Raw genomic sequence first — 22,540 nt, 5'->3', positions numbered from 1 at the left:
TTTCATTAAGGGCTGAAATAAATTTTCAAAGGAACATAGGAAATTCAGAAGAATCTTTATTGATTTTAAACAAGGTTTACATTAGGGGCTGAAACAAATTTTCAAAGGAACATAGGAAATTCAGAAGAATCTTTATTGATTTTAAACAAGGTTTACATTAGGGGCTGAAACAAATTTTCATAGGAACATAGGAAATTCAGAAGAATCGTTAGTGATTTTAAACAAGGTTTTCATTAGGGGCTGAAACAAATTTTCATAGGAACATAGGAAATTCAGAAGAATCTTTAGTGATTTTAAACAAGGTTTTCATTAAGGGCTGAAACAAATTTTCATAGGAACATAGGAAATTCAAAAGAATCTTTAGTGATTTTAAACAAGGTTTTCATTAGGGGCTGAAACAAATTTTCATAGGAACATAGGAAATTCAGAAGAATCGTTAGTGATTTTAAACAAGGTTTTCATTAGGGGCTGAAACAAATTTTCATAGGAACATAGGAAATTCAGAAGAATCTTTATTGATTTTAAACAAGGTTTTCATTAGGGGCTATCAGTGTTTCTATTTAGCTGCTTTTCTATGGAAGATAGATTCCTGGAGGAACATTCATGATACTTGTGTCTGACATTCTGTATAAAACACAGTTTGGAAAAAGGGATAAGGATATAAATGGAGATTGACATTCGGGATCAGCATTGAGAGATTGTGTCGGGATAGGGATAGATTAACGTTATTCAACTTGTGAGGGGAAAATTCACAACACATTGGACAAAATTTTATTTCAACCTATTGTTATATACATTATCTATTGTACAATCCGCCCCCCTATTAAAGGTTTTCTGTGTATTATGGAAGTAGTTACCTTTAGGCGTTTCCTCCTCTGATGGTTTCGCTTCCTCGGTTGACTTCTGCTCCTCCTCCTGTGGTTTTTCCTCCTCTGTTTTGGCAGCCTCAGCCTCTGTAACATTAGGGGAATTAACACATCATTAAACTGTAACATTAGGGGAATTAACACACATTAAACTGCATACTACTAACCAATGTCTTAAGGAATCCTGGAAAATTGTCATCCTAAAAAAGTCTATAAAGGTGTTCTCAAAAAAAAACACAAAAAATCTGTACAACTTTATTTACCTGCCGTTTTACTTATATTGTATGATATTTTGAAAAAAAACCCCTCAAAAATCATTTGAAACAACTTTGGCAAAGACAATTCAGCGCATTTTGGATTCTTGGCTTTAGACTTTTAATCATGGTTAAGGCTAATGTGTTACGGTTTCTTGTTAAATATTCAAAAAGGGGTTTATCAAGAAGATCCTAAATGTTTCCTTATCTTTTTATCATTGTTATCTTACATGTATGAAAACTGGTCCAAATATCACTGGAATTAATATAAGTAATCCTGAGACAACTATAAACTAATATGTGAATGATTATAGCGTGTATAAGGCAAAACTATCATATAGGCAGTATGTATACTAGAAGTAATGGATAGACTTGGTAATTATCCTAGAACTAAACTAAAATGTGAAAATAACAGATTCTGAAGCAATTTATGGATAGTGAAAATAAATTAAATAATTGTGAAACAACAAACATTTTTTCTGTAAAAGTTTTCAAGAGCTACTTTAAAAACTTGTATGATAATTGATTAATGATACCCTAAGTTTTATAAAATCCTCAACATATTTATGGATAAAAAAGATCACTGACAAATTAGATACCGAGGGGTATGTGTTCATTTGAGGGCTGTTTCATCAAATAGAACTGATGCAGAAAAGTAAATTTTAATTCTCACTGGGGGGTGGATTTATGTCATGGAGTATCCTTCATCAAATTATACAAACGCTAAACATTTTCTTAATCAACTTTTCCATTATTGGTTTTAATTGTATACAAATACAGAATTCAGTTTTGGCAAACACAAGGCATTAATGATGCTTTTAATGAACAATGACATCTTTTTTGCCCCAGAAATATTCAGTATGATTTAATGATGTACCATGTTAAACAGGCATACTGAGCATTGCTTGAAGTTTAGTCAATATCAGAAAATTAGTTTATCGTGCTGAAATCATTTATATATTTATAGTAACAGTGGCCTTGGCCTTTCACTTCCCAAACAAACACAATGTGTTTATCTTAAGGAAGTAATTTTAGTAGGGAAACAATAAGTACCGGGTATTTCTAAAGCAATACATGTCGCCTACTGGCCCTCACTTAAATTGGTAACCGTGACCTTGACCTTGACCCAAAATCCCTGTAACTCAAACATGTCAAGTGAGGTCACTATACAGGGATGTCATTATACAAGGATGTCACTATACAGGGAGGTCACCATACAGGGATGTCACTATACAGGGAAGTCACTATACAGGGAAGTCACTATACAGGGAGGTCACTATACAGGGAAGTCACTATACAGGGAGATCACTATACAGGGAGATCACTATATACAGAGATGTCCTCTATTATTGTGAAGTTTGATCAAAATCCCTCAAGGAATGAAGACACTAGAGCACTGACAAACTTTGGTGTTACTTATCTACAAGACAAACATAGAGCGGTAACCTATATTCCTCCCAGTTTCACCAGTAGGAAAGAATCCTAAGTATGACTCTCGAGATACAATTATAGCACAAAAACCTATATTTAGCAGACAACACTCATGACCGACAAACGCCTGATGCCAACATGATGTTGCCTTTTCAGGTGACACAACAATGGAGTTTCTGTGCAAGCATACAAGTTGAGAACTGTGCATAGAAAAAATACTTGTGAAGGCAACTATTCTATGTAAACTAAGAGGTCACTATACAAGGAGGTCACTATACAGGGAGGTCACTATACAGGGATATCACTATGCAGGGAGGTCACTATACAGGGAGGTCACTATACAGGGAGGTCACTATACAAGGAGGTCACTATACAGGGATATCACTATACAGGGAGGTCACTATACAGGGAGGTCACTATACAGGGATATCACTATGCAGGGAGGTCACTATACAGGGAGGTCACTATACAGGGAGGTCACTATACAGGGAGGTCACTATACAAGGAGGTCACTATACAGGGAGGTCACTATACAGGGAGGTCACTATACAAGGAGGTCACTATACAGGGAGGTCACTATACAGGGAGGTCACTATACAGGGATGTCACTATACAAGGAGGTCACTATACAGGGAGGTCACTATACAGGGATATCACTATGCAGGGAGGTCACTATACAGGGAGGTCACTATACAGGGAGGTCACTATACAAGGAGGTCACTATACAGGGAGGTCACTATACAGGGATATCACTATGCAGGGATGTCACTATGCAGGGAGATCACTATATGAGGAGTTCACTATACAGGGATGTCACTATACAGGAAAGTCACTATACAGGGAGGTCACTATACAGGGAGAATACCATACAGGAAAGTCACTATACAGGGAGGTCACTATACAGGGATGTCACTATACAGGAAAGTCACTATACAGGGAAGTCACTGGACAAGGATGTCACTATACAGGGAGGTCACTATACAAGGATGTCACTAAACAGGGAAGTCACTATACAAGGATGTCACTAAACAGGGAAGTCACTATACAGGGAGGTCACTATACAGGGATGCCACTATACAGTGAGGTCACTATACAGGGATGTCACTATACAGGGAGGTCACTATACAGGGAGGTCACTATACAAGGATGTCACTATACAAGGATGTCATTATACAGGGAGATCACTATACAGGGAAGTCACTGGACAAGGATGTCACTATACAGGGAGGTCACTATACAAGGATGTCACTAAACAGGGAAGTCACTATACAGGGAGGTCACTATACAGGGATGCCACTATACAGGGAGGTCACTAAACAGGGAGGTCACTATACAGGGAAGTCACTATACAGGGATGTCACTATACAGGGAGGTCACTATACAGGGATGTCACTATACAGGGAGGTCACTATACAGGGAAGTCACTATACAGGGATGTCACTATACAGGGAGGTCACTATACAAGGATGTCACTATACAGGGAGGTCACTATACAGGGATGTCACTATACAGGGATGTCACTATACAAGGATGTCACTATACAGGGAAGTCACTATACAGGGAGATCACTATACAGGGAGGTCACTATACAGGGAAGCCACTATAAAGGGAGGTCACTATACAGGGAAGTCATTATACAGAGAGATCACTATACAGGGAGACCACTATATACAGAGATGTCACTATACAGGGAAGCCACTATAAAGGGAGGTCACTATACAAGGAGGTCACTGTATCGGATGCTAAATAACCTCTTAATGTTGTTTGATACTTCTATGGGGCAGCTTCATATCGGGAACAGTGAGGGGGGGGGGGGGACGATGGGAACAGTGGGAACAGTGAGGAACAGTAGTGCACAGAATAATAGTTAAGGCTACGAATCAAAGGTCATTTAGTGCAGGAAAATCATACTGAAAAGTTATTATAGAGAAAAAATTGTACACATGGTGCTTAATAACCTCTGAATCGCTGGCGATCCTCTGGCGCAACATCTTCTACTTCTGTACTTTTCTTGGTGACAGCAGTGTCTGTGAGGTTAGTAAAAGGTATGTGTGGAAATACTGGCTCAGTCAACAACAGATACCAAAATCAGATTACAAAACAGATACCAAAATCAGATTACAAAACAGATACCGAAATCAGATTACAAAACAGATACCAAAATCAGATTACAAAACAGATACCGAAATCAGATTACAAAACAGATACCAAAATCAGATTCCCAAAATGGCAATTCATCAACAAACTTTACACAATATTTTCTAAGCATAATATATTGCTAGTATGCTTTCGATTAAAAAAAATGGTAAATGAAACTATAGAATTTCAGGGTATAATAAAATGTCACAGTGGTAACCTAGATTTCTGGTCCAGAGCATGTGACAATGTCACATATGGGGACTTCATCACAGTTCCCAATATATGTGGGAAACCTTGACTGACAACAACACCTAGAGACATGAAAGCTGACATTGGCGAATGTACTATTTGTACTTAGTAACCATGGTAACTTGGAGTATTTGAGAAACAATGTGATGCCATGTTGATAACCTAATTTTAGTTGTTGGAATGATGACATGTTTTACCCACCTTGTTCCTGTTCTTCTGCCTGTTCCTGTTTTGGGGGTTCCTCTAAGTCCCCTACAACATTATAAACCAGATTATAACATTGCGCTTCAATTCAAGACAGAACACACTACCAGGATGATACCGACTGAATTAGTGACAGGGAGACAACTCTATAGGTCACATGTAGTCACATGTAATGAATTATCAAGTTAGATATTACTTATATAGTTTTTTTTTTAATAACTTATCTTTTAACATTTAGATTGTTTCTGGAATCAATAATACATTTTTTTCTCTTTCACAAAAAAAACACATACAAATAAGAATATCTTTAAATGATATGAGCCTGAACAAGTAATTGGTTCCATTCAATAATTTTATAACTTTCATACTGTTTGTTGTGTTCACTGTTGTGTAAAAATGCTGAAAGAAATAGCATGTAAAAATAAAATGATCAGAAAGTGCAAAACATTTAGTAACATATGCAAGGTAAATGTATTAATACTAATTTCATAACATCACTACAACTTTATCGGAAGGTGCAGCCTATAGTTGTTTATTATCAGCTGGATCTAAAAAGGATTGTTCAACAGAAAAGGTATTGGTACTCAAACTGATTAACAATGCTCAATATTCTCTGAAAATTCTTACATTAATCCTTCTAATATCTGAAATAAAACAACAACAAAAAAGGAAAAAAAAATCTTAATTGACAAAAAAACAACAACCCAAAAACATAACAAAAACAACTGTTCAAGATTGGAACTGATAATTGCAGTCATGGCGCTGTATTTTAAAGGCCTTTTGTCTTTTCTTAAAAGATTTGACAACAGTTAAAAATCATCTTCTGATGATGTACAATAAATTCATTAACCCAAGCTACAAATCTGTATAAACCTTGACATAGGAAAAGAAATAAATCAACAAAATCGAGGTCTGAAAGAAAAATACATTCAATTTAGAATCCTATTTGTATAACAGAAATTCAATTTGCGATGACAAGAAGATGATCGGCTATACCGAAAGTTTATTCCATCGCTGGACAAATTAATTACGTTTTCGTGGAAACGAGACCCAGGACATCACTGGGCCAATTTATTGTATTCTTGGACAATGGAATCCAGGAAACAGGAAAACATTAGATGTCTCACAAAAATATCTTTGGCTCGGGACATAGTTTTCATCTCTGGGGTGATTTACTATAAGACCCAAGGGTTGAAGGCAGGAACGGGTAATCTGACAAATCTCAATATACAATGAACCCTATTTTCCACAAATATTCACCATTCTTTATTTTTGCAGAATCATCAATTCTAAAATAGAAAACTAAAAAAGGTTTACAATCAAGTTTTCCCCAAATTTAATGCTGAACTTTTACACCTGGGCAGGAGGCTAACTTGAGGATAAATATGGTACTTAACTTTCACACTTAAGTGTAAAGGACTTATTTGAAAATTGAAATATGCCTGCTATGGAAATGTATGGTCCTATCATTCTCACAGCATGGCAGACAAATCGAATAACAACCAATGTTATCAATAATATCTAACATTTCCTCAAATATTGAGGAAAGGAGCAAGGATGAAATTATAGAGAAATAAAATGAAAACAAACATTTCTGACAAATCAGTACGCATTGATATTTAACCATGAAATAAAGATAATACTTCATTTTCAAAAATAAACTTAAACATAATCATTAAAAAATGCCAAAAAGGACATTATTTATTGAAAGAGAGCACAAAATTTCCTGTCAATTTGAAAATCACAGACAAATTTAGTGTCATCAGGACATAAACTGGTGTACGCTACATTCTGGACTGACCTAAAGGAAAAGAAGGACATCCAGATTGGTCAGTGACAAATGATTGACAGAGAATCAATGGGTATAATCTTACAGATTGGTAAAGGACATTATGGTTAAAATGACCACAGCTAGAAAAAGGGAGATGGACAAGTCAGCTGATCGAATGAATAGATGGTTATTGGGAAAAAAAAAAATTGGACCAAAATGGAAACGGGAATGAATGAGAGAAATTAATAGACCTGTAAGGAAGCTTTCCAGGAAGACAGCAATAGACCGGAGATGACCTTAGTGTGACCTCAATCTGATCTACTAAATGATCAATAGGATGAAATACGGACCAGTTACCATAGAGATATGTAATCCGTGTCACACAGATGTTTGTTATTTACATCTGTATAAAACTTACTTTAAATGCTTATATGTCATTATAGATCTTTCCAAACTTTGATCTTTTAACTCAACACAGACATTTTGATTCTACAGCTCCAACAATGGCCTGACTATCAGGCTGGATAATTTCAGCAGGTAAACAGATTTTGATGTAGGCTATAAGCATTTGAGTTTTTCATACATCAGCTGTGGCCAAATGTATGCTATGAGGAACTTCTAACTGAATAATCTGGGGAGTTTTTCAAACACCAATATCATTGAACATACAGAATGAATCAGCTCACTAATCATGATTAAATGTACCCTATAAGGAGAACTTCTAACTGGATAAGCTGGAATAAGCTGGCGAGTTTACCTCCACAAATATCTCAAAAAATGTATGCTATGAGGGGGATACCTCTAACTGGATAGGCTGGAATAAGCTGGAAAAAGCTGGAATAAGCTGGAGAGTTTTCCTCATCAAATATCTCAAAAAATGTATGCTATGAGGAAGATACCTCTTACTGGATGAGCTGGAATAAGCTGGAAAAAGCTGGAATAAGCTGGAGAGTTTTCCTCATGAAATATCTCAAAAACATACATATGCTATGAAGGGGATAAGCTGGGAAGTTACATACACAATTATCATCAAAGGTATGCTACGAGGGGGATACCTATAACTGGATAAGCTGGAATAAGCTGGTGAGTTTTTTATACACACATATCATTCAATGCTTTGAGGAGAATACCTGACTGGAATAAGCTGGGGAGACATACCTATATGGAACCACAGTTAGTACATGGAATAATATATAAGGTCTAAAATACTAGGTAAAATATATCGCTGTTCATATACCTTCTGTCTGATCAGAAGGGACCTCCATCTGGCTGTCTTCTGCAAAATCAAGACAGTGGCCATTGTTTCATTATATTTCTACTTTATATTACAACAACAAGGACATCTGTACTTTACTATGGAAACATCTATTTTTTAGTTACGACAAATTATGTTTCTGCTCTTCATTTAACTCACAAAACATGTACCCAGGTATATGTCTGTAGTTAAGAAAACCCTGTTTATGAAAATCATGTTTACATATTTCAAATCATAACATAAGAAACTTTAGACAATAAAAACAAAAACAAAGAAATCAACAACAATATCTAAACAAATGTATAGGTAAGGCACCAAAGAAAACTCTGGGGAAACCCCCCCCCCCCCAAAAAAAAAAACAAGAAACAACAACATTAAAAAAGAACTAATAAACAGTACAACACTGTAAGGGCAAGATGGATGGTTTACCGGTTTGTTCCTTGCTAGGCTTATCTCCCTTAGTTGATTCACCTGTGGAAGTTCATTGATTGTTGTTATAACAACAAAACCAGGACAATGATAGATCAGGGAACAGAAAGGTTTCCTATACCTGCAGTCAGCCTTTCTCGATGTTGTGGCTTCAAAGGTCACAGTTATGAATTGTTAGACTTGCAATTTTAAAATGAATTTTCTGGCAAAAAAATAATGTTTTTCATAATTTGCCATTATAAACTGATGTCATTTAGTTGTTTTCATTGTAGTTTCACAAACAAATGTAATGTATATAGGAGGTGATGGAGAAATCATCCACACCTTAACTGGAATATGTATAGAATCATACCCTACATTGAGAGTGTGATAGATAAATCTCCGACCCGAGGAGTGATGTAATAGATTGTCTAACCCGTGACTTTTCTGAGGGTTATACAATCAGGAACATCATCCTAAAGGTCGGAGATTTCTCTGTCACACCTTCAAGGTAGGACATGATTAGTTCTCTCCCATCAAACATATTTCATTATGCAGGGACCAGTTCAAATATCTGGAAAAAAAAATATGATCTCATTTTGTTGGTGTTGTGACATCATTGTATTGTCAACATGACATCATGGTATTTTTGGAAGAACATGTGATCTGTCATACTCTATGTGTTAACAGAGATATCACACTTTAGGGATGACAGAGATATCGCACTTTTGGAGTGACAGAGATATCACACTTTTGGGGTGACAGAGATATCACACACTAGGAGTGACAGAGATATCACACTTTAGGGGTGACAGAGATATCACACTTTAGGGGTGACAGAGATATCACACTTTAGGGGTGACAGAGATATCACACTTTAGTGGTGACAGAGATATCACACTCTAGGGGTGACAGAGATATCACACTTTAGGGGTGACAGAGATATCAACTTTAGGGGTGACAGATATCACACTCTGGGGGTGACAGAGTTATCACACTTTAGAGTTGACAGAGATATCACATACTAGGGGTGACAGAGATATCACACTTTAGGGGTGACAGAGATATCACACTTTAGAGGTGACAGAGATATCACACTTTAAGGGTGACAGAGATATCACACTTTAGGGGTGACAGATATCACACTCTGGGGGTGACAGAGTTATCACACTTTAGAGTTGACAGAGATATCACATACTAGGGGTGACAGAGATATCACACTTTAGGGGTGACAGAGATATCACACTTTAGAGTTGACAGAGATATCACACTCTAGGGGTGACAGAGATATCACACTTTAGGGGTGACAGAGATATCACACTTTAGGGGTGACAGATATCACAAATTTTGGGTTGACAGAGATATCACACTTTAGAGTTGACAGAGATATCACACTCCAGGGGTGACAGATATCACAATTTAGGGGTGACAGATATCACACTTTAGGGGTGACAGAGATATCACACTTTAGAGGTGACAGAGATATCACACACTAGGGGTGACAGAGATATCACACTTTAGAGTTGACAGAGATATCACACTCTAGGGGTGACAGAGATATCACACTTTAGGGGTGACAGAGATATCACACTCTAGGGGTGACAGAGATATCACACTCTAGGGGTGACAGAGATATCACACTTTAGGGATGACAGAGATAACACACTTTAGAGGTGACAGAGAAATCTTCAACAAGTAAAATGGGAGAGAAATCTTTGAAGGGACAAGGGATAAACCTTGAGTCTTTAAGGTCTAAAAACTATTAACATCTGGTCCCAGGTCAAATTTCATACAACATATTCACATACAAATCTCTCAGGAGAAGAAATCCAGGAAATTTAAAAAAGAATTTCTACATCACATACAAAATATAGATAAAAATAAACATTGTTAGTACTATATGATTTCCAGTTATACAATATAAGCATGGAAAAATAAAAATGTTAAAAAATATATATAATATGGGTGAACAAAAGTTGTCTCCCTTCCACCAATTGTTACTCTTCTATTTTCAACAGATTTTCACCTTTGAAAAAACCATCCCCAGACAAAGATGTGTTTTTCTAACAAAAAATATTATATTGATAATAGTAGTTCGATCTCTCATACAGATTGTCTCTATTTACAGAAACTCTCAGTGATTTCCTTTTTGTAAATTTTGTTTCAGACCCTTATCAAGTTTTTTCAGCCTTTTCGGCTTTATATTTTTTTACCTTACTACCGGTAATTAAGTTCTACTAAATTAGGACATGCAACATTTAGTTAAAAAAAAAAAAAAATAGAAAGTAATTAAATCAGACACTTAAAAAAGTTAAGGCATTAACAGAATACAAAAAAACACAATCATCTCACTTCTCTTTGTTCAGAGCAGGTAACAAAATATAAACAAACAAATATAAAAGATACAAAAATTCTTCTTAAATCAACTTTGTGATGAAAACTTGACACAGAAATAATCACTGAATCTGAGTTAGTCAAAGTCTTTATGTTTACAGAGTCACAGTGGTTCCTATATACAAGTATATCTAATTAGGAGAGTAGAAAAAAACTTAACCAACAGAAAATATACCTGTATATAACAAGAAAGAAAATGATTAAAGAAAGTCCCTTGGTTAGAGAGTATTCATCACCATGACTCCAGGTGTAACCATATGTCACCAGAGAGAAAAACATTAGTGATAGCTCCTAAGTTAGAGAGTAAATATCACCATGACAACAGGTATAATTGTAAATGTCACCAGAGAGAAAAGAGTAAATATCACCATGACTACGGGTATAACCATATAAATGTCACCAGAGAGAAAAACGATAGTGATGGTTCCTTAGTACGAGAGTATATATCACCATGGCTACAGGTATAAATATAAATGTCACCAGAGAGAAAAACATTAGTGATAACTCCTTATTTAGAGAGTTAATATCACCATGACAACATGTATAAATATAAATGTCACCAGAGAGAAAAAAATTAGTGATGGTTCCTTAGTTAGAGATTATATATCACCATGACTACATGCACGTGAATGTCACTAGAGAGAAAACATCGGGGATGGTTCCTTAGAGAGTATATATCACCATGACCACGGGTATAAATATAAATGTCAATAGAGAGAAAAGCATTAGTGACGGTTCCTGCAGTGGAGAGCACATATCACCATGACTACCATCAGGTATATACTGTGACCTCTAACCTTGTTTCTCTTCCTGCTGTTCTGTCGTCTGATCTCCACCTTCTGTACCTTCCTCTTTCTTTTCCTCTCCCTCTGATAGATGATAATGAGGATGATAATGAAATGATGCAAACAATGTACTTGTTTACACCTCAAATCTAGTCCAAATAATCTGAGAAGACTGTTAACAACAGTTTCATCATGAAAATGTAATCCTCAAGTATGACGAAGTAAAAATAATGCAGAAATTGGAAAACCATGTTTTCTATGAAATGAATTGTAATTAAATATCAAAAATTTCCATAAAAAATTTACATCTTATCAAAATGTTACAATTCGCATTAAAAATCAAAATTTCATATTACAATATCATATACACTTTATGATTTCCAGCTATAAATACCACATGCAAAAATGAAAGTGTAACAGAGCTGATAGTTAAAAACCAGGGTTGTGAAGGAAATGACACCAATAAGCAACTCACTTAATGTGGGTATACCTTTTCACTTACTGAGAAAAAAAAATGAAAAAAATGGAAGCAATATCAAAATAACATTGAGAAAATTTAAAATGTTCCAGTATAATCACCATGACTACAGGTGTAACCATATGTCACCAGAGAGAAAAGCATTAGTGATGGTTCCTTCGTTAGAGAGTATATTTCACCATGACAAAAGGTATAACCATATGAATACCACATGAGAGAAAAGCATTAGTGATGGTTCCTTTTACCATATGACTACAGGTATAAATATAAGTGTCACCAGAAAGAAAAGCATTAGTGATGGTTCTTTATTTAGAGAGTATATTTCACCATGACAAAAGGTATAACCATATGAATATCACATGAGAGAAAAGTATTAGTGATGGTTCCTTAGTTAGAGAGTACATATCACCATGACTACGGGTATAACCATATGAATGTCACTAGAGAGAAAAACTTTATTAATGTGATGGTTCTAAGTTAGAGAGTATACATCACCACGACAACATGTATAAATGTAAGTGTCAGAGAGAAAAGCATTAGTGATGGTTCCTTAGTTAGAGAGTAAATATCACCATGACTACGGGTATAACCATATGAATGTCACTAGATAGAAAAACATTATTAATGTGATGGTTCTAAGTTAGGGAGTATACATCACCACTGGTTCTAAGTTAGAGAGTATACATCACCACGACAACACGTATAAATGTAAGTGTCAGAGAGAAAAGCATTAGTGATGGTTCCTTAGTTAGAGAGTAAATATCACCATGACTACGGGTATAACCATATGAATGTCGCTAGATAGAAAAACATTATTAATGTGATGGTTCTAAGTTAGAGAGTATACATCACCACGACAACACGTATAAATGTAAGTGTCACCAGAGAGAAAAGTATTAGTGATGGTTCCTTAGTTAGAGATTATATATCACCATGACTACGGGTATAACAATATGAATGTCACCAGAGAGAAAAGCATAATGACAGTTCCTCGCATGGAAAGAAAATATTACCATGACTTCAGGTGTTACCATATAAATGTCACCAGAGAGAAAAGCATTAGTGACCGTTCCTTGGTTAGAGAATACATATCACCATGACTACCATCAGGTATAAACTGTGACCTCTGACCTTGTTTTTCTTCCTGCTGTTCTGTTGTCTGTTCTCCACCCTCTTCTTTCTTTTCCTCTCCTTCTGATAGATGACAATGAGGATGATAATGAAGCGACATGAACATGTTTATAGACTTTGCACAAATAATCACCGATACTTTCTCACTCAGACTTATGAATATATGAGAATCTCTTTTAACTATGAAAATAATGAAAATTTTAAACACATTTGGATTTTCTGTTTAAATATGATATACATTACAGCAAAAACAAATATGGATGCTAGCATTGTTGAAGTGACCATTATATTAAAATGTAACAATTCACACAAAAATCTTTTACTACAATATTGTATTTAGTATATCCATTAGGGATTTATTTAAGAGCAAATTGAAGCAGAAAATATCAAGATATAAGACACAATATCTCAAAGAGCACACAAAAGACTTTTCAGGAGTTCAAAAATGTACAGTATAAACATGTTCCTGTAGTAGGAATATTACATACAATATTTAATCAAGACACAGCGGTACATGTATATATAAAAGTCCATAGTAGCACACTAGTTTATACGTAATACACATGTCACAGGATAGCCTAAAGTAATAAAGGGAAAATTTAGTCAAGTTCAAAGTTTTTTTTAATTCATCTGAAATTGAAAATACTGGTATACTTTTACATGTACATATATATATATAGCTGATAGTTTGATATCATGTATCCATGGATTGTCAATGGCGGTCAGTTTAAATATTGGGGAAGTCTGTGCAAAATATAGTGATAATTAAAAATTAGTATAAATTACTGTCCCCTCTATGGGGATAGTGTATAATGTGGATTTCTTGTAAAGAAATCAACGCTATGCAGGAATATAGGGCATTGACACTTGACCTATAGATCAACAACAAACACCACAAACACCAATCATATGTATCATTATTGTTTGTTTGCTTGGTTTAAATGAACAGCCAGGGTCATTTTGAGGTGGGGTCTCCTTGTAGTAGCTGGTTACTACCTCAATGAACAATATACAGGTCTGTCTCAAGCCATTCAGAGCAATTAAGGTAAAGTGTCTTGTCCAAGGACACAACCACTATACCACAGAATGGCCCATTTCTCAGTTTCTTGAGAGACACAAATCGACACGGGTAGGGAGTGTTAAAACAATAACCTTGTATCGTCACCTGAGATTATATGGCTGGTGTTCTAACCACTGAGCTATCGTGGTTCCTATGTTTCAAATCAACCAAATATCTTATATCAGAGTGTGCACATAAAGCTCCCCCCACTCTCAAATAAAGTTTGCACATCCTTATTATTTTAGTCAAAGTGCAAAAAAATACAGGCTTACAAGTATCTCAGCTGATTATTATTGAGTGAACATGCATGAAATATCAACCTTTGTCTATTAAACAAGGAGTAACAAACTAATATCTTATAAAGATTTTTATAAAAAAAAAAAGGCAAACTTGACTAAATTGTCCCTTTAAGATACTAGTATAAATACATAAAATAGTCTAAGTAATCAAATACAGAGGGAAAATTTGAAAAGGAAATGTATTTAGAAACAACATGACTTTTCAAAAGTCAGAACATACCAGAAAGAGGGAGAAAATATAAGTAAGCATTGGTAGAATTCTGCAGAGACAAAGCTCTTTATAGAACAAAGATGGTCAGTAGAAACCAAACACAAGGCAGACATGTTTGTAAGTCGGCAAATATTTGATAGCATGAAAACAAGTTTGAGTACTGATGATGAAACGAAGTTAGGAAACACCCAAAGCCCAAATATAAAGATTAGGAAAATATTGTCAAAGGATGAAACCTTTTTGTTCTTCGCCCTCTGTCGTTTGTTGTGTTTCTTCTCCGGCAGCTTCTTCTGTCTTTTCATCTGACAGAGGATATAATTTGTTACAATATAAGCTAGATTTCTTTACATTTGATTGGCTACTTGTAGACAGTTTAGGTCACTGACCAAGAATATCTGTATTACAGGTATCTTTACATTTGATTGGCTACTTGTAGACAGTTTAGGTCACTGACCAAGAATATCTGTCTTACGGGTATCTTTACAGGCTATAACATCAACCGAAAATGTTTAAAAAAAGAAAAAAGTTACATCAATATGATTCAGTTATGACTGAAAACTATGTCATCTATGTAGGCATTCACATGCTTCTAACATTACCATTTTTCTCAAAATTAAATAATTTAATTTTGTATGAAACACGCATTTTCATTGGCTGAAATAATTTTGTTATACCTCCGTAACAAAATTTTTGACGTTGCGAAATGTAACGTCATTTTTGATTGGCTGATGACGTTGCATAATAATTTATCACAGAAAAGAGTTCGCCAAAGAAAGTAAAATATCTTGGTGTGTATAAGACAAAATTAAATTATAAGAATTAACATTAATTATTTTTTCTGTTATACAGTCATAACATAAAAAACTGGAGTGTACTCTCTTCATAAACCGCTTCGCGGTTTATTTAGAGTACACTCCAGTTTTTTCTGTTATGACTGTATAACAGAAAAAATAATTGATGTTAATCCTTAAATAATTGATTGTCTCACTACTACATATATACATGGAGTGAGTTACTAATACACTACTCTACTGGGATATCTTAACTCACCTTGTTCCTGCATTTCTTGCTCGTCTAATGATACCAACGAGAAAGAAAAATAATTATTAAATACCACTTGATATTCTGATAATATTATCTTGCTGTTGTATATTAAATTATTATTTCATAACAGCGAAATATTTTAAAGAAATATATCGAATAAATGATTCTACTATTGGGACAGATGGAAAATTCTGTGTCTTATCTACAAAAAATAAATGTTTATTTTCTAGAGACTCGGGATGTACTTGCTACCAAATATGTAGAAACAGATGATCTCATCTGTAATACATTAACAGAACAATGATGTACAGAACACACATATATATTTATCAAACAACAACCTCATATTTGTTAACAATGATAAAAATAAGATATCATCATGACACAAATTCTCAATAAAAGCCAATGCATTTTAACATGTACTATTAGCATGAATTATTGCAGACACATGAAGAATTATACCAAGCAGCATATAAGAAAGTCGTTACAAGCGTCGGAAAAATATATTCTTCACACAAGATAATGCAGATGATGGCGCATACAGAATAGTAACAGTAGAAATTCACTTCTCTCAGATTTACACAGTTATATATATATATAAAACATTCAAAATGATAAAAAAAAATATGGTGATAGACCATTCTGCTGACAAAGGGGAGGCAACCCTTGTACACATCTGGTTATCTGAGTTTAATGTCAGCTAAAATGTAAAACTGCGTAAAGACATGTTCTACCAAAAGCATTTTCACAGTTTTATAAGCTTCTTAGGTGACCAGGAGAAAATCTCCAAAATCCCCATGTCATATTACTACTTCATTTTAAACAAGACATCACAAAGAGAAATGCTTCCAGCAAGTTTTTCTATCTGTCTCCCTCTGCTGTTTGTTTAACAAGCTCAGAAACATTAATATGATAAAACTGTTATTGCTGTAGAAAAAATGAAAGATAGGCATATTTCTTTGGTAGATTGAACTTAAATATGTATAGAACAACTTCTTCAAACAGCATTGTACAAAATTCCAAAAGAACAATTCAAGACATAATTTCTGAACGGTCTAAAACATTTGTAGATACATGTAAAATCCAGGTACAAATCAAAACAATCATGAGAGAACAAATAAGTGAGATATAAAAAAGACAAAAAATGAGGGACAAAATGTATAAGTGACAAACAAAAATATATCGACAAAGAAAACTCGAGGCACAAAATAATTGTTAGTGACAAACAAGGGACAAGGGACAATGATTAGTTACGAACTCGGACAATGATAGCTCGACGAAGACAAAACGCCCACTGTACCTTCTGCTGCTTCCGACCTCTGCTGATTTGGCTGACCTTGAGAATGTGACTGATTTCTAAGACATTTTTTTTTGTTTTTTGACTGCCTAACCTGGTTCAATCATCCAATCGTATACTTGTTAAATGTTGATGTGTAGATAGGATCAACACCAACATGTAGACCAAATCACAAATTTCAGATATTTTAATCTCAAAAAGATATAGTTTGTTAAAAAAAAAACAAAAAACTCTGAGAGGTGCAATTATATTATATATATTTAAAAAAAACCTAGATGGCCGTGATGGCACAGACTAAGCTTGATGTGCCCTTTTGTGTTACTCCTTCCATTCCCTTTTTGATCCTCTTGACAGTCTAAACTCCATTTGACCCCTTGATATTTTAATTCTTTTGATAGTCTTGACCCCAATCACACTGGTCCTCTTCACAATAGTCTCTTTAACCCATTATATCCCTTTTGGTCCCTTGACAGTCTAGACCCTTGACCTCAATGACGTCCCTTGGTCCCACTTTTACACTGATCCCTTTAACTCCTTGACCTCTTTGGCCCCTTGAGAGCCTAGACCCTTGACCTCAATGACTTCCTTGGCCCTATTTTTACACTGGCCCCTTTAAATCCTAAAACTCTTTGGCCCCTTGAGAGTCTGGAACCTTGACCTCAATGACTTCCTTAGCCCCTTTTCTACTCTGGTCCATTTAACCCCTAGACCCCTTTAGCCCCTTGAGAGTCTATATTAATCTTTGGTATCCTACACGACATGTTCAATTTCAAGTTTAGTATACAAGAATTGAGACAGAATTTGGAAATGTCTGCTTGTTTAACACAAACATGAACTTGTCCCAAGGGATGGACTAGTGTAATTGTACTGCCCTGTCCCTTGTAACCCTGCCCTTGTAACCCTGCCTTTATCTGGCCCCACTGATCCCAGTAACCTCCCTTATTTAGTTCCTTGTTCTGTTGACCTTTCGTGACCCTGTGACGGCCTTAACTGCCATGGTTTCCATGAATACCTGAGTATCCTTGACTCTCTTTGACCTGCCAGATTCCTTGACCTCCCTGACCCTTTGGCCTTTGTGGTCCGTTGAGCCCTCCACCACCCCCCCCCCCCCTCCCCCCTATATCCGCCAAAATGGGAGAGCCTACTATGTTATATACATGCTTTTAAACATGCAGCCATGCATAACATTATAGATAATATGTATATCAACATGCTATAATATAGCTGTTCATGCAAAAAGAATGTGGATGTATATATATATACAATAATATAAGTACAGCACTTGTAACATCTAGTTTTAATTTACAACTTGAAATTGTAGCCTAAAAATTTGATAGGCATTAAACCTATATTTTTCAAAAGTCAGACCTTGTGTTAAATATTTGATAGGAATACATCCAAGCCAGTCTTTGATATTTTTTTTACCTCATGGGCCGAAAATTTTATAATTAAAGGGTGATATAAATCACAGTTCTGAAATTGTGCGTAGATTTTTTGTTTTCTATCAAAAAACTGAACATCCTCATACATTCTAACTCGTACATTATACAAAATCACACATTCGACCCCTGTGATCTTGAAGTAGGTGCAGGCCATTAATTGAGCTTGGTAGCCCTTATCCCAACATAGAACAGGCCAAATATTATGACCTTGGCCATCCTATTGAGAAAATGTGCGTAAAGATTAACACATTTAAACCTTGTGACTTTGAAAGTGAGTCGAAGTCATTCATTTGAACCGACTTGAAAGGCAATCACCTAAGTATATTACATATATCTAATATCAGGACTATAGACCTTGTACAACACAGTTATGTCCCTTAGATAACAACCTTCCCCAGGCAAGACAGAGTGACATCCCTTTAAATTAATTCTTCACATTTGGCAACACTCTCCAAAGAACAGAGTGATGTCGTCTTATACAACAAACATGAACTACTAATTTCTTAGACAATAACGCTCAGATCACATTATATATCTACTTTTATCAAGCATTTCTTACTAGAACATCAGCATTGGTTTCAGATTTCACATCCAATCTCACAAATACAGCCACCCAGCCCAAAGATACCACTCAGATTTCACATCTAATCTCACAAAGACAGCCACCAAGCGCAAAGATACCATTCAGATTTCACATTCAATCTCACATAGAACCACTCACCCGAAAGATACCACTCAGATTTCACATCCAATCTCACACAGAACCACTCACCCGAAAGATAACACTCAGATTTCACATCCAATCTCACACAGAACCACTCACCCGAAAGATAACACTCAGATTTCACATCCAATCTCACACAGAACCACTCACCCGAAAGATACCACTCAGATTTCACATCCAATCTTACACAGAACCACTCGCCCGAAAGATACCACTCAGATTTCACATCCAATCTCACACAGAACCACTCACCCTAAAATACTACCCAGATTTTAATCTAATCTCACAGAGAGTGGCCAAGCCCAAAGATACCACTCAGATTTCACATCTAATCTCACACAGAGCTGTCAAGCCTACATATATCACTCAGATTTCACATCCAATCTCACACCCAAAGATGCCATTCAGATTTCACATCCAATCTCACATAGAGCCACCAAGCCCAAAGATGCCACTCAGATTTCAAATCTTATCTCACACAGTGGGCAACCTAGCTCAAAGATGCCACTCAGATTTCACATCCAATCTCACATAGAGCCACCAAGCCCAAAGATGCCACTCAGATTTCAAATCTTATCTCACACAGTGGGCAACCTAGCTCAAAGATGCCACTCAGATTTCACATCCAATCTCACATAGAGCCACCAAGCCCAAAGATGCCACTCAGATTTCAAATCTTATCTCACACAGTGGGCAACCTAGCTCAAAGATGCCACTCAGATTTCACATCCAATCTCACATAGAGCCACCAAGCCCAAAGATATCACTCAGATTTCACATCCAATCTCACACCCAAAGATGCCACTCAGATTTCAAATCTTATCTCACACAGTGGGCCACCTAGCCAAAAGATACCACTCAGATTTCACATCCAATCTCACACAGAGCTGTCAAGCCCAAAGATGCCACTCAGATTTCAAATCTTATCTCACACAGTGGGCAACCTAGCCCAAAGATGCCACTCAGATTTCACATCCAATCTCACACAGAGCCACCAAGCCCAAAGATGCCACTCAGATTTCACATCCAATCTCACACAGAGCCACCAAGCCCAAAGATATCACTCAGATTTCACATCCAATCTTACACAGAGACGCCAAGCCCAAAATTACCACTCAGATTTCACATCCAATCTCACACAGTCAGCCAACAAGCCCAAAGATACCTTTATATCTCCATGGAGACATTGCTCCAGCCTAACTACTCAAGCTGTGCATGAGTATGTTGTATAAATAGGAAGGATCCAGAAGTGCATGGACACATTTAAGCAGTCTCTATCATGTATGGGATTTTTAAGCTCGCATTACTACATATAATGCTCAAGGTGATAACTGCTTTAATGTGATAAAGTATATAACTATCTACAAATTTGTATTTTGTTTGTAAAATATATAAAATATCTGAATTGTTAAAGGGTGGAAAGGGGAGTGAACTGGATATATGTGCTCAAGTTTGATCAAAGCTACTGAATATAGTGCTTAATATTTATCAATACAAAAACATGCAGGCATGTGATGCAGTGATCAGACAAAACTATTGTGTGTTTTTTTACTTTAAGTTTAAACAAATATAACATTAGGTTAAGTTGATTTAGAGATAAACTTTTTTACAGACTTTTTACTTTTCAAATAAATTTTAAATTCATTAACCTCAAAAATTCAAATGAATACACTATAGCTTTCTGCAAGCCTCTCAAGACAGAATATCTAATGTACTAATCTATCTATCAAAAAGCAATACTGGGAATTCAAAACAGGAAGGTAAAGGTCAAAATCAGTCAAGTTCAAGGTCATGCCTGATGCAAAGACAAAGAGCAGACGGTACCTTTGACGAGCCACCCATCACATGTAAACTTCAAATCACCGAATATCTTCTGGATGTGGTCCTTTGCCCGTTCTGTGTTTGAACTTCCATGGACGGCATTCTTGAGGATGTCTCCACCATACAACGCCCGCAACCTGGCAGTAAAAAGAATTATATTTATTGTATATATCTCATTTGATCACATTTACTTTTCTTTACAGTTTTAAGTAAGAATAAAAAAAGCCCCAAAAAATGACAATTGTATTAAAATATTTTTTAAACTATCTTATAGAAAAGATATGTCCTTTTGACTCTTGATCCTTAGACACATGTCCAGTAAAATCTATCCAGATAACATTCAGCCCTGGTAAAACCAAATGAAAGACCATTTCATGACATTATCAAGGCCTTATAAAAAAAATTTCACTGAACATATCATACAGCATAAGATATTTTACATTAACAGTTTTTACAATGCCTGATGCTTCCAATAGAAATTATAATAACATATTGATAACTTAATAATTTAATTTTGTATGAAACACGCATTTTCATTGGCTGAAATAATTTTGTTATACCTCCATAACAAAATTTTTGACGTTGCGAAATGTAACGTCATTTTTGATTGGCTGATGACGTTGCGTAATAATTTATCACAGAAAAGAGTTCGCCAAAGAAAGTGAAATATCTTGGTGTGTATAAGACGAAATTAAATTATAAGAATTAACTTTAATTATTTTTTCTGTTATACAGTCATAACATAAAAATCTGGAGTGTACTCTCTTCATAAACCGCTTCACGGTTTATTTAGAGTACACTCCAGTTTTTTCTGTTATGACTGTATAACAGAAAAAATAATTGATGTTAATCCTTAAATATTCTCACAAATGTACCTGCCATATATATATTTCCTCCAGACTTTGTTGTAAGAGGAAAATTACCAGCAATGGCTGATTACTAAACAATGCATTTCTAAACTGTCTCCAATCAAGTGTCTTCGTCTAGTTTCTTCCTTCAAAATTAGCATTGTCCATCAACTTGTGTGGTAATGAGTTTAGTTGGTGGCATTACTTACGATTCTGGACTATCTTCCTTGGCCTTCTCTGGATCTGTAGGACCAATCAGAGACCTCCATCCATCAACAGCATCCTCTCTTGAAAGCACCATAAACATTGTTGGACCACTACAAAGAGAGAGATGAAAGATCACTATGAATACTTTTAACATGCTTAATTAGTTTGTTACATTCGGTTCGGTTGACGTACAGTTCTGTATAAAGCATGTGTTTACCTGTG

At 35.5% G+C, this 22,540-nt stretch overlaps 1 protein-coding gene across 39 annotated transcripts in view; it reads right to left on the bottom strand.

Annotated features, from left to right (window-relative positions):
• Positions 1–22,540, bottom strand: part of LOC117317286 (thioredoxin domain-containing protein 3 homolog) — a 51,233-nt gene that overhangs the window by 6,501 nt on the left and 22,192 nt on the right. For 8 of the 39 annotated variants that reach the window (XM_033872037.1, XM_033872050.1, XM_033872032.1 and 5 more), the window contains 10 exons: positions 22,321–22,428; positions 21,267–21,400; positions 15,986–16,009; positions 15,172–15,237; positions 13,366–13,428; positions 11,769–11,840; positions 8,599–8,640; positions 5,141–5,191; positions 4,510–4,578; positions 858–953 (listed from right to left, as the gene is read on the bottom strand). In XM_033872037.1, the coding sequence (XP_033727928.1) occupies positions 858–953; positions 4,510–4,578; positions 5,141–5,191; positions 8,599–8,640; positions 11,769–11,840; positions 13,366–13,428; positions 15,172–15,237; positions 15,986–16,009; positions 21,267–21,400; positions 22,321–22,428 (725 nt within the window). Of the gene's footprint in view, positions 1–857; positions 954–4,509; positions 4,579–5,140; positions 5,192–8,151; positions 8,191–8,598; positions 8,641–11,768; positions 11,841–13,365; positions 13,429–15,171; positions 15,238–15,985; positions 16,010–21,266; positions 21,401–22,320; positions 22,429–22,540 lie in introns of all 39 variants that reach the window. The other 31 variants (XM_033872048.1, XM_033872043.1, XM_033872061.1 and 28 more) reach the window with 28 other exon arrangements.

The sequence above is a fragment of the Pecten maximus genome, chromosome 19 (assembly GCF_902652985.1).
Source record: "Pecten maximus chromosome 19, xPecMax1.1, whole genome shotgun sequence".
Classification (NCBI taxonomy): Eukaryota; Metazoa; Mollusca; class Bivalvia; order Pectinida; family Pectinidae; genus Pecten; species Pecten maximus.
This window is presented reverse-complemented; position numbering and strand designations above follow the sequence as displayed.